A 12,843-nucleotide genomic window follows, 5' to 3' on the forward strand; every position below is an offset into this window, starting at 1 on the left:
TGCTTGTGAATCTCTTGTCTGACTGGCCAGCAGCAGCCCTGTGGATGTTGGGCAGACCCACAGCAAGGGGAAGAGAGTGTAGAGGAGGCAGAGAGGTCTTCTTTTCAAGGCCTGTCTCTTTTTCCTTCCTTTGCTCCTGCTGCACCTTTCTGACACTTGAGTTTTGGAGCTTCTGGACTTTTAATAGACAGTTAGGTTTTATTTGTGTTACTTGTTAGATCTTGGCCCTGAAGAACTTCCAGTTGCTGTCAGGTTTGTGCGAGGCAGAATCACTGCTCACAGTTGTCTGTTTGTGTGTATAGTTTCACTGTCATAGTCCCCAGCCCTCCCTTCCACATGTGTGCCCCTATCCACACTTACATACGCTGTCTCTTTTATGGACACCTACAGATATCCCTGACAGTCTTTTCTGATTTTTCCCCACCCTGTTTTCCTGTCAGCAGTCCCCTCCTCCCCCCTTGGGCATTGCTGAGAGCAAATAACAACAAAACAATGTTTTTGGCTGATGTTTGCTGTAAGCTGTGCTCTCGTGTGCAGCCCAGCTCCCTCTTGGTCTTTGTGCTCAAAGTGCCATAAAAAAAATCCGGTCTGAGTAAGCTTTGAGCAAGGTTCACCTGTGATAGCTCAGTACCTCCAACTGATCTGGGTGTGCATTGATCACAAACTAGAGAGTTCAGTCCCCTATCCAAGAGGAGGTCTGTTGCAGTATTAAATCTTCTCATCATTATTAAAGTGAATTGGCATGAGAGAGCTCCTGTGGCTTTTTCCTTCCTAACCACGTACTGCAAAATGAATCACATAGATCTTATGCAGTTTAATTCTGACTGTAGATGACGGCTTGACTTTCTTTTATCCCCAAGCTGAGCTGTGGCAGAGTGCAGGAGGGTTGTGGGGCTCTCGGTATGGTTGGGAATAAGGTTACATCGCACCCATGAAGGTCCATGCCCAACCTTTGAACAAGACAGTGTCAGCAGAGACCAAGGGATTAGGTAGGTGGCTGTGGCTACTCTTTAACTTGTCTTTAGACAAATTCTGAAGGAATCATACTAACCTTTCTGCTTACCAGTTGTGTTACCACTGATCTGTCAAAATACACCTCTGATCATAATTTGAGACATTTGGGAAGGTAAGAAATGTCATAATTCAGTATAGGTATATGCACAATGCAACCTTGTACTTGAAATAGTTTGTAGTTGTTCTTTCAGGGGAAAAAAAAAAAAAAGGAAGGGGGAAAAAAAGTATAACTTGACACAACAGTTGGAAGTCACTGTTGCCTTGATTCAGCACCAAATCAAATGGGGCTGTCACTATATTTTCAGCTTTTGCAAATATATCCATGCATATCTGAACAATGTGTGTCATGCAGGTGGTAAGCCCTATCCTAACCTTTTAATTTGGCTTCATTCTTTTCCTTTTTTCTTCCTACAGATTGCACTAATGATGTAAAACTTTGACTTCCTGGAAAAATGCTTCTCAGCATTACCTAGTGTTCAAACCAGCCTAGATCTTGTTGGGATGGATTTCTTCTTTTTCCTTAGGGTGCTGTTTGCCTGGAGGTGACTTTTGTTATATTTCTCCATTCCGAATACCTCGTCTCATTCTTTCCTAGCACTGATCTTTTACAGTAAGGATGTCACTGGGACAGTGATGAGGGACTTAATAGTGCATGAGTATATATGACTCCTGGATAAAGATATGTGGTCAGAAAAATTATCTTGATCCCAATCACATCCATAGAAACTGGTTTACCTTTAGCACTGTAAGTGGAGAGAGAATGGTTTTAGGTGGCATCAAAATGAGATCAGAGAACTTCACCAGTTCAGTTCATTGACATCCAAAATGTAGAGGGCAGAGCTCCTGTGCAGAAGTACTGATTTACATCTGCAGGAGTGCTTCCACTCTGTTTTTAAACATAGGCCATCTGAATTTCCAGGCATTGGGGCTTTCTCTAAAAATTTTCTACGATTGTGGATAGCTCTCTTCCATTTTTCTCTTGTCAGCTGAACGCTAGTCTTTTAATGACCCCTTCTGACAGTCTTCCCTTTGTGCCTGCCTGTACCATAGGGATATGGGGATAGTAACAGGAAGGAGAGGATAAAGAAGATAAAAACTCTACACATTTTCTTGCACTTTCCCTTGGTGTGCATCAGGCAGGTGGGCAGTGAATGCATAGCCCCTTCTGTGGCAGTGGAGTATCTCTTAACCCTATGTGTATGTAATATGGTGCCAGTGCAGAGCAGGTGCCACATGGACCCAGTGGTGGCTTCTGTGCCGTGTTCAGGGAAAACATCCCAAAAGTGCCATTCACGCAGCTGGCACGTGCTGTTTCCCCCGCAACCGTTGCATGTGTTTCACAAGCTTCTGCCTTTGTAACTGCAGCCCCTGCTCCCTCCTGAGTCAGGACTGTCACTATGTATTTGTTGAAGCATCTTGTGAGCCAAAATCCGCTGCTGTTGCAAAGTCAGCAGCAGGGCCAGTTCTGCCAATGTCCATCTGAAGAGGTGATGTGTATTTTGTTTTCCTTATTCAAATAACAGTAACTGCCAGAAGCAGGCTATGGGACAGTGTGGTCCAGAGGGCTGTCCTGCATTGCAAACCCCACATCTATGCCTGCCTTCTCTTCCTGAATGACGTTATTTCTGTTTTACTGACATCACCCATCGATTAGCATGTTGCAACTTAGTTGCTGTGATCTGGAGGGAAGAGCAAGAAATAATTGTATGGAAAGGACGAATTCCTCTGACAGCTGTGGTCCTCAGGTGCTATTTTGGGAATAACATTGCACTAAGAGAAGATCAAGATCACGGTGCAGATATTTTTGGTTTTCTTTGGATGCAAATTCAGGCTGATACTTCTTCAAATACAGCAAGAAAGGCAGTGTAAAAAGCTGTAAAAATATCACCCCCTTCATATTTATCATGTGTTGGAGCGACCAAAATCAAGCAAAGCTAAACAACTCACTGTGAAAGTAAACACAGCTGAATTTTTTTTGCATAGCTATAAGAAATAATTGGGGAAATGAAAAGAATCTCTTTATGTTGAATAGTTCAGAACAAGTTTAATGCCAATTTGCCTTTAATTCAGTGCATTAACAGATTGTTCTCTGTGGCATTGGTGTTCCTGGGTCTAAACAGAGCCAGGTGTGAGTCTAAACGAGAGTCTTGGGTGAGGTTTTCATCAGTGAGAAGGTTTGTTTCATGTTCAACAAGCTGCTCCTGTAACCAGTCAAACAGTTAATTCGACTGAAAACGATGCCATTCCTTTTTATTGTGCACAAGTCTGGGTGTTTCAGTACAGTTACTTGGTTGCTCATTCATGCGCAAGCATGAGTTCAGGAGTCTGTGGAAATGCATCCGTTTTAACTTACTTTTTCTTTCCCCCACCTTTCATTCAGACTTAGTGGTTGAGCCAAATAGCTAAAAATCCTCAGGGGTTTAAAGGATTAAATGAGAATAATTGTTAAGGTGCAGGAAGGGCTGAAAAGTCCTGAAAATATGACAGGAGGTAGATGCTGAAGGACCTGCTTAGTGAACTACAGCCTATCCTGTTATGTGTATAAATATATCTGTGAGTGGCGCACTGATGGATTGGTAGAAATTTTATAGCTGCCAAAGAAAAAAAGAAATAAAAGAGAGATCTAGTGATGGCTGATCTGAATGTTTGCTGCTGGGCAGTTTGGTGAAACCAGTGGGAAGATGCTTTCTTGTTAAGGGCTGCAAATTTGTTTCTCCTGTCAGATTACAAGGTCAGCGCTAGTTTTCATTCCCTCTTAGCTGAACTCTTTGTTCCCACTGGTTCTTGTAACTAACTTGTTCCTTCACATTTTTATGTTTGTCTCAGGTACTGAAAGGTTCAGGCTGGGGGTTTTCCTGCACTCTCCATAGCTGCTGCCCAGTGCTGCCCTGAGGAGAAGCAGCAGCAGGAAGGCTGCCCCCCCCCCGGCTGCAGGGTGCTGGAGTGGGGCTCCTCACGAAGCCTGCTGTACCTTTCTGCACCAGCCACCATGGAGACCCTGTCCCAGGACTCTCTGCTGGAGTGCCAGATTTGCTTCAACTACTACAGTCCCCGCCGGCGGCCCAAGCTGCTGGACTGCAAGCACACCTGCTGCTCGGTGTGCCTGCAGCAGATGAGGACCAGCCAGAAGGACCTGCGTTGCCCCTGGTGCCGTGGGATCACCAAGCTGCCGCCGGGGTACTCTGTGTCGCAGCTGCCCGATGACCCCGAGGTGATCGCCGTCATTGCAATCCCCCACACCTCAGAGCACACTCCAGTCTTCATCAAACTCCCCAGCAATGGGTGTTACATGCTGCCCTTGCCCCTCTCCAAGGAGAGGGCGCTGCTGCCGGGAGACATTGGTTGCCGCCTCCTGCCGGGCAGCCAGCAGAAGTCCCTGGCAGTGGTGACGATCCCGGCGGAGCAGCAGCCGCTGCAGGGTGGCCTTCCTGCCGAGGGAGGAATAGAGGAGCCGGACAGGAGAGGTGTTGTGAAAAGCTCCACTTGGTCAGGGGTTTGCACTGTGATCCTGGTGGCCTGTGTCCTGGTCTTTCTCCTGGGCATTGTCCTCCACAACATGTCCTGCATTTCCAAGCGTTTCACAGTGATCTCCTGTGGCTGAGGCTGGGAGTGTGCTCCCCTGGGGGTTGGGTCGGGTCGGTGGGTGGTGGTGGTGGTGGTGGTGTTGAGCGAGACAATTCACCGCAGCTTTGCCCAATGACTGCAGAACACTGCGCACCGGGGTGGCGGCGCATCGGCCCGGCCGTGGCCCCCAGCAGTGCGGCCTCAAGCCTCTCGGCAACGTGTGGAGAAAATCATGTCCCGTGTCTGGCGGCAGCGGCACTGAGGAGGACTGCATGCATCACCATAATCATTTATCAAAGGGACTGCAACTTAGAGTGATTTTTTTTTTTTATTCGTGTTACAAGATTAAAGACATCTGTGTAGCTGGTTATACTGTGAAGTATACAGTATGAGCTCTTCTCTAAACACAGTAGATTAAAATCAAAACTGCTTCATGTAGAATTAAAGGAGAATTGGCGTGCGACTCTGTACAAGGTGTTCAATACCAGTCCAGACATGCATTATTTTTTAATGGGGGGAGGGAGACTTATAAAAACCAAGAAATCATTTAGGTAGTAAGGCATTTTATATGTTTTAAACTGCACATTAATTAAACCAAGTTAGAGAGTTGTACCAATAACTTTTAAAACAAAATGTTTTACAAGAAATAATTTCATTCCATGGTGTGTGTTTTTTGTGTCTTTTTTTTTTCCCCATTTTTTTTTTTTAAACTACAGGGAAGTGGCATTTCCAGCATTTATTTGAAGAAGCTTCCAAGCAGGGAAGTGAAGTGGGCTAGGAGGAGTACCTAAAAATGCAGCCAAAACACTTCTGCATAACTGGTTTCATGCAAAGGATGGCTTTGAATATTAAACATTGGATGTACTGGTTTACCTCCAATCTGGCAGCAGGGTTTTCCAGCGACCTGGCCTTCATAGCTATTACTGAAGGAATGGGTTGAGAGAAGTTCTAGGACGACTCCTACAAGATTGTGATAGCAAATTGTTGTTGTTCTTTTACTAGAGATTGGGTTTTCTTAATTGTTTTAAAAGAATTTAGACCTATCTTGCCTCCCTCTTTCCTAGGAGATGCAACTGTAAAACCATGGATGGTGTGAGGGGAGTTGCTCTAAGGGAGCTTCACCATCCCAACTGAGACCAAGTACCCTTGTATGCAATCATCTAGTAAGAGGCAGTGACATAGCTGGGAGGAGAACCCAGGCCAACCAAACCCTCTACTGGGTGGGCTACCCCTCCTAAACCACTGTGGTTGTCTTGGTGTCAAAATAGGTGAGCACAATGGGCCCTTTTCCCACATTTCAGTCTTTTAAGTGTTGGTTTTCATGACAGATTTGAGAAAAACACGGGTAGTATGTTTTGGGTTTTGTTGTTTTTTTGTTGGGTGGGTTTTTTTGTTTTTATTTTTCCTTCACAAACACCTGTGAGTGTCATGAGACCTCAGTCATTTGCAGTTCACTTCTTGGAAAGAGCCAAATTCCTGAACCTTCACCACAGTAGCACCTTGCTCTAAGCAGTCCCACTAGCTTTAGTAGTACTGCTCGTAAGTAAAGTAGAGCTCAGTGTGAATTCGGGTATTTGACAGGTGACAAAGCTGAAACTGTGAGATTTAGGGATTGGATCAAGGGGCACATGACAGACCCTTAATAAAATGAAAAATCTATAGATTTGCACTGCTGCTTTTTGCAAGTCCAAAGTGTAACCTCCCTGAAGCATGACCTCTTGTCATCTGTCTCCTGCTCTTTCTAATAATTAATTAAAGATTGCTCAATGCCATATTATAACACTGGAGAACAATTTTGACTATGCAGTGCCCAGGTTGGCCCTGTAGACATCAGTGGTTTTCTGGTTGTATCACAAAATCCAATTGCTGGTTCACAATAAACAGCTAGGACTTCTGTCAGGAACATACCTCTGCCTTCATGCTGGATTTCTTCCCCTCTCTGTTCCCCAAACCACATGTTATTCCTTGATTCTTGTTAACTGAAGAATAGCATATACGGTGCTTAATTGTTACAGTGTGTGTTGGGTCATGTATGCAGAGAAACCATTGTGCTGATTTTTATCTACTGTCATGTATGCATAGCACATTAAAAAAAAAAAATCCTCAGATAACACGTTCAATGCCTTTTTCAAGCAAGGCCCATGTGCAGTATGCCTTGAACCTGGCTTATGAGTGTTGTAATTACATAGACACCTCTCCACAGCATTGTTTAATTTGTTTGCAGTAGGGAATAGCAGGTATTCCAAAACGTGTCTTGTTGAACGTGCTAGTCTTTTGTTGCCAGCAGGTAACCAGATTTCTAATGACATCTATGCCGTGCTGCTTATTATGTAAAGGAAAGCCAGTTCACAAAAAAATAATGCCTTTATAAGACTCTTGAGGAAGTGACCAGGTACAGGACTTGACCCTCTACTGCCTTATTCCCTGTAGCAATTGCTGGGTGTACCAGGAGCATATAGCATAGCTGGAAGATGCTCTGAGAACAGTGCTGATGCATTTTGCACCAGCTTCTGCATTTGTTTATCCGAGTTGTCAATGACTGCACCAAAACACGAGGCAGTCAAAGAGCAGGTCCTGGAGATAACGTTGATCTCCTTCCAGCTGTACCTGCCTGCCTGAAGCTCTTGAAGCCAAGGTTTCTCTGATGTTGCAAAGAACGGGTATCTTGAAAACCACCCTCTTCATCCCTACATAGAGGGTGCAGTATGAAAAAGAAATCAGAAATTAGGTTAAAATACCACACTGCATAACACATTATGCAACAGGCAGACCTGGAGTTTATCCGGTATTAATGACGTAAGTATTATATTAGCAGAATACCATCCTATATTACATAACACAGTACATTGTTTCATTAATATGAATTTCCTGTACTTTTTGTGCCTGCTGAGATGCATGTTTGACCTAATTTCTGATCTAGACATTTGCCTGCTCACAGCCTTGTGTAAGAGCAATAAGTAAAACCTCAAGATTTTTGCCTGCGTGTGCACGCACGGTGTGTACGTTCATTCCATTTTATAAATAGGAGTTCTGGAGATGTTTTTGTTTTGGCTTTAGACTGTGACTATCATTTTAAATTTGCAGCTGCCATATCCCGTTGGATCACCTAGCTTTTTTGCTGACTTGTGTAGAAGTGAACTAAGTAGTTTGTTGTAATGTACGGTGTTAAAATGTTTCTCAAGTATGTTGATAGTCATACTACTTTAAAAATGCAGTGCAGTCTGTCACATTCCTTGGTCCAATACCTGGCATTAAAAAGTGATACTGCTATATACACCTCTAACTTTTTGTTGTTGTTGTTTGTTAGTTCTTAAAACCAGCCTTGTCTTTGTAATTTTTCTCTCTGTAGAGAAACACATTTGGACTTGTGTCAGAATCATCAGGTTCTGGGCTAGTTTTTGAGTTTTTGTTCTTTGGCATCCAGTAAAAAATCACTGCCCAGTTCCACCAAAAAAAAAAAAAAGGAAATTTACTGTGACACAGTACTGTTTGAGCAACCAAAATTTATGCTAAAAATTGTGGGTAATTACTCAGGCACCTGCATTTTTAGAGCAAATTACTCTGTATGAATGTGTATTTATTTGCTTATTTAATGGGAAGGATGTGTGTGTTGGGGTCCAACTTCATTATTTTTCTTGGAGGATCCCAGCTTCCATTTTCGGCTTGTGCTTTCTTGGCAAACAGACTTTAGGGTTCACTCTGTGAAATTTTGTTTAGTGAATTTTAAAAATTCAAAATATGCTATTTTAGTATGCGGGATTTTTTTAGGAAATTGTGTGTTCAGTAATTGTTCGTGCTTAACCAAGATGTAAAGGAGCCTGGATGTTTTGTAAACATGGAGCAATCATGAGTACAAAGTTTCATCTTTAATAATGAAACTCAGTCTGAATAAAACATTAGCAGGAAAAGAATGGTATCAAGTGAATTATGGTACCTCTGTTTCTTTGCCATCAAATGAAGAGTATGGAAGGGAGTTTGGCAGAATTGATCTGTATTTTATGAGGGGGTGGCTGAAATTCAACTGGCAGCATTTTAGGGCAAAGTGTTAACTGTGGGTTGTGGTAAATAGTAAAAGGCTGTTTGTATTTTAATTACCTTGGAATACAGACTTATAGCTGATGACTACTGAGCCACACAACTTTATTTTTTCCTTTTCTGTTTTAATCAAATTACTTGAAAGTTTTAAGTAAATGTTTTGCTTATGGAAGTGAGGGATTATTGGCCTTGACATAAGCATGTATTGGTCAGACTGGCATGCTGGCTTCTCCTTCCCCTTGAGCCCCCCTTTTCAGTCACATTATTATTGTTGGAGCCCTGGGCAGCCAACCTTTCTAATATTGCAAATGCTTTTCTGGAGTAGAGATGGCTGACGTTGCACTGGTTTTGTTACATTCACAACAGGGCTAAACCAAAACCAAACAATTCATACATGATTTGAGCTCTTCTGTAGGTGTCCCAATATCAAAAGCTCCAGGCACCAGTCTACTGTGTAAACTGGTCCAAGCCTCTGTGTTCCCTGGATTTTTTCACAGCAATGCCACATTGTGGAGGATGTCGCTTTCTCCCAGTCATGGAACTGGGCTCTACCCACCATCCACAGCTAAACTGCCCCCAGGCAATGTGGCCTGCTGGCGTGAGACACGCATGAGTACAGCAGGAGACATTCACATGTCAAGTGAACACATCTCAGGTAAACGTTGGAGTTGAAACACTTCCTTATTCTAGTTGCACAGAAAGCATGGTTTGGATTTGTTTTTTTCCAGACTTTTTCTGTGGCCAGATGGAGGGGGGAGGGAGGGAAGAAGGTACATGGCAGCAAATGAGTCCAGCATCATCTGGGAGGTTGCTGAAGGATCTGCTGGCCCTGAAGGCAAAAGTTTTTGTGCAAGAGCTTCTGTAGGACAAGATTGTCAGGAAATGCTGTAATGGATTTACAGTGTGTTAGTGACCTTTCTGGTGCTGTGCACTGTCCATAGGCCTGACAGCTGGGGCTGTTGTGTTCTTTCTCCTTGTCACTTTATCTCTTTCGTGCTTGTGTCAACAAGGAAAGCTGCTTGCTTCGTCCTCAAGTTGAATGACTTTGCAGACATTTCTTAAGTTGCCCTGAGCATCTCTAATGAAAAAAATGATCTTTCAAGTTCAGTGAAATTTAATGCTTAATAAATGGTTGGAAAATGCATTTTTCAAGCATTTCCTTATGCTTCAATACATTTTAATTTAAGTTCTAAATAATTCCTGTAATTTTTGTGCTAAGCATGTTCCTGAACATCAGAGGCAATTCTGAGCGCTTAGCTAAGATCCACAGCCAGAAGAAAATATTTCCTAGCCCCCCTATCCATCCCACAGTCCCTTTGAGATCTACACAAGTCTGTTTTCACTGTCCTCATCTATATCCCACTGGAGTGCTTAAGTGTGGGGACTCGTGGACATGTATGGAGCCCCTGTACGTATGAGCACAGGGGGACTCATTTCCATGCCTGGTGGGGGTTATCCACACAGCACGTGCTCACGTGTAGTGGAGAGGCCAAGAGGATTAGTGAAAGGGCCTTATGTTCTTATATCTCTGGAAGGTCATGTATTTCATGGTGCTGGGATGATGAAGTGCTGAGATAGCATGAAGCCTAGGTATTGTTACCTGGGTTTCATGTGGGATGAGCTGCTGCCCACTCTGAGCTGTCTCTTGCAAACCAGTTCCTACTGCTGTTGAATGGGACTTGCTGCTCCACAGGTGACATCTTGTCTGGAGTTCAGGTGAGGAACCACATAATTTCTCTGTGGCTCCAGGCTGGGATGTCCACCCAAAAGGGAACAGACAGATGTCTGGGCTTTTAGCTTATCAGGAGTCTGTAAGTTCAAGTGGAGGTCTTTTGAAACAGAACTGCATAAAGCTCTCCTGAAAGCTTGAAGGCAACATACATTTTCAGCCTGAACTGGTTTGAAAGAATAAAGAAAAGGTGCAGAAGGAGAAGGACACCCGGAAATGAGCATACGATTAGGCAGTAGCTTGGAAATTCAGATGTGTATGTGCAAAAAACATCTACTGGGCATGTTTTGCAGTGTCCTGCATATGTCATTTCTGTCAAGTTGTATCTTGAGAATGGCAGTGAAACTCCAGATCTTGCTTTTCCTTCAACACCTTTGAGCTGGAGGACTGCCTATTTCAAAAGTGCAGTTTTTCACCTAATTGAAAAACTTGATGTGTGTGCAGAAATGTTTTAGGGTACTGAAGCATCACTGAAGCTCAGGACTTGGACAGAAGCTGAACAGGAATTCAGTGTGAAGAAGTTGGGATAAAAAAGAAGGCAAAGCCTTGAATTCTTGGTGTGTGCAAATGTGTGACATTGTTTAAAATAAAAACTTGTTTTATTTGCATGGGTGTTGACTGAAGGTATAAAAGCAGGTGGCCATCTCCCAGGACAAATAATGAAGTTGACAAAGTTGGTAATGCCAAACAGCTAAAAACTGTTACATCTGAAGCTGAAAACAGAAGTACTGCTGTGGCACTCAAAAGAAATAGTAAGATTAGACTGGAGGTCTATAGCTTTCTGGCTTGGTTTTCTAGATGGAGTAAATAAAATAATAGAGAAACCTGACTAGTTTCATGCTGAAGGTTATTTACTTGCTTATCTTGAGAATTAGAAAAAGATGTGTGTGTGGTGTCACTGCACTGATCAGTTTTGGAAGCATTGCCTTACAGCTGCCTGCATGCAGTGATTGGGTCTGAACCATGGGTTTACATCTGCTTGAGAGAAATCTGGATCTGCCTCCAGATCTGAAAACATCTTCCCCTGCAAGGTGGTTTCAATTTAGGTTGTCATTGTAAAGTGTGTGATCTCGCTCTGAAGAATTTAACGACAGTGGTGGATCTTGCAGTACTTTCAAAGCAGCGTGTCATAGGATAAATACATGTGGCTCACTGTGAGCATAAAAGGAAACTCAGTTCCCAAGCATGGCCAATTTGCTGATTGAACTGCAAATGAATAATTTCTTGCTTAAATTATTTGGAATAGTAGTTGTAGATGTTTCTCAAAGATTTGCTTAAGAAATGTATTGAAATAGCTGAGACAAGATTTAGGAAAATGTGGTAACCGAGAAAGCACTAAAGCATTAAATCTAAGGAAGGTGAAGGGATTCAGTCACACATGATTAAATACTTTTTTGAGTAGAGGTGATTTAGGTGTTGTTTCTTGGTACTTGGCTAGTCTGCATGATTCTTAAAGAACATCTGAAGTAATAAGTGTTGCTTTGGGGAAGGTTTTATTTTGAAATTTGAAAGCATATTGACTAGGAGAGACTCTGTAATACCCCAAGGCAGTTGTTTTCAAGATGTAGAAACCTGTATTTCTATAACTTCTATTTTTAATTGCTCATTGGATGTAACTGAAAATTCTTAATCCAAAAGAAGCTTGCAGTTCAAACCCACACCAAAAACCACCCTAGGAATCCAGAGTATTGGTGATTTTAAAAACTCAGGAGAAATAAACTGTATTCAAATCACTGCCTTCCTGCTGTGCTGAAATGCTGAGGGATTTGTTAAACCTACAGGTTCATAAAACTGAATCCCCGCTTAATGATTATAGTTGGTAAACTGGCTAACTGCAAGGATACATAGAGTGTTCTTTCTTTTCCTTTCTGACCTCCTCTGGTTTAGAGAAGACAAGACTTGGACAGTTGCAGCTGGATTGAACAGCCTGATAAGAGTCGTAAAATGTTACCAGCAAGGAGCATGGTTTTTGATAAACAAAGAATTGCAACACTGAAAGTCTTTCAGCAGCCATCCAGGCAGAACAAGCAGGCAGCAACTCCAGCAAACCTCTGGGATCCAGAGAAATGTTGTCAGGAGTACTGGATAAACGAGGATATTTTTTGCTACCCCAGATACTGTCTGTGTTTGTTTATTGCTCATGCCTGGCATCTTTGGGTTTGGGTTCTTTCTTTTGTCCTTTATGACACAAAACTTAAAGAGCACTTTTTACTCTTCCTTACAAGCACGCCATCTCCTGTTTCCTCTTCAGCCCATTCTTTGGCCAGCCTGTTTCCCTACAGATTTGCAAGGAAAAACCTAGCTTTGTGTATATGAGTGGCTGCAAATTTCTGCTGCGTTTTCAGTGATGAAAATGGTAACAAGTCTCCACAGAAACAGGAACATCTCCAGGGCTCCACACAGTATTTTATTTACCTCTTTGTCGACTGTTATTATCATAGGTTCTTTCTAAATTAGTATTTTGGATTATTGTTTCTTTACTATAGCCCTAATATTTGGGG

The 12,843-nt window shown here is 42.7% G+C and overlaps 1 protein-coding gene across 15 annotated transcripts in view; it reads left to right on the forward strand.

Moving 5' to 3' along the window:
- Positions 1–12,837, forward strand: part of RNF152 (ring finger protein 152) — a 51,463-nt gene extending 38,626 nt beyond the window's left edge. For 8 of the 15 annotated variants that reach the window (XM_026842649.1, XM_026842648.1, XM_026842650.1 and 5 more), the window contains one exon: positions 3,841–12,837. In XM_026842649.1, coding sequence (XP_026698450.1) covers positions 4,004–4,615 — 612 coding nt within the window. In that variant the 5' untranslated portion in view covers positions 3,841–4,003 and the 3' untranslated portion in view covers positions 4,616–12,837. Of the gene's footprint in view, positions 1–1,428; positions 1,557–2,947; positions 2,969–3,673; positions 3,746–3,840 lie in introns of those variants that run through there. The other 7 variants (XM_026842644.1, XM_026842643.1, XM_026842652.1 and 4 more) reach the window with 4 other exon arrangements.
- Positions 12,838–12,843: the final 6 nt, after the last annotated feature.

This window comes from Athene cunicularia (genome assembly GCF_003259725.1).
Source record: "Athene cunicularia isolate RWA chromosome 2 unlocalized genomic scaffold, athCun1 chr2_part1, whole genome shotgun sequence".
Lineage (NCBI taxonomy): Eukaryota > Metazoa > Chordata > Aves > Strigiformes > Strigidae > Athene > Athene cunicularia.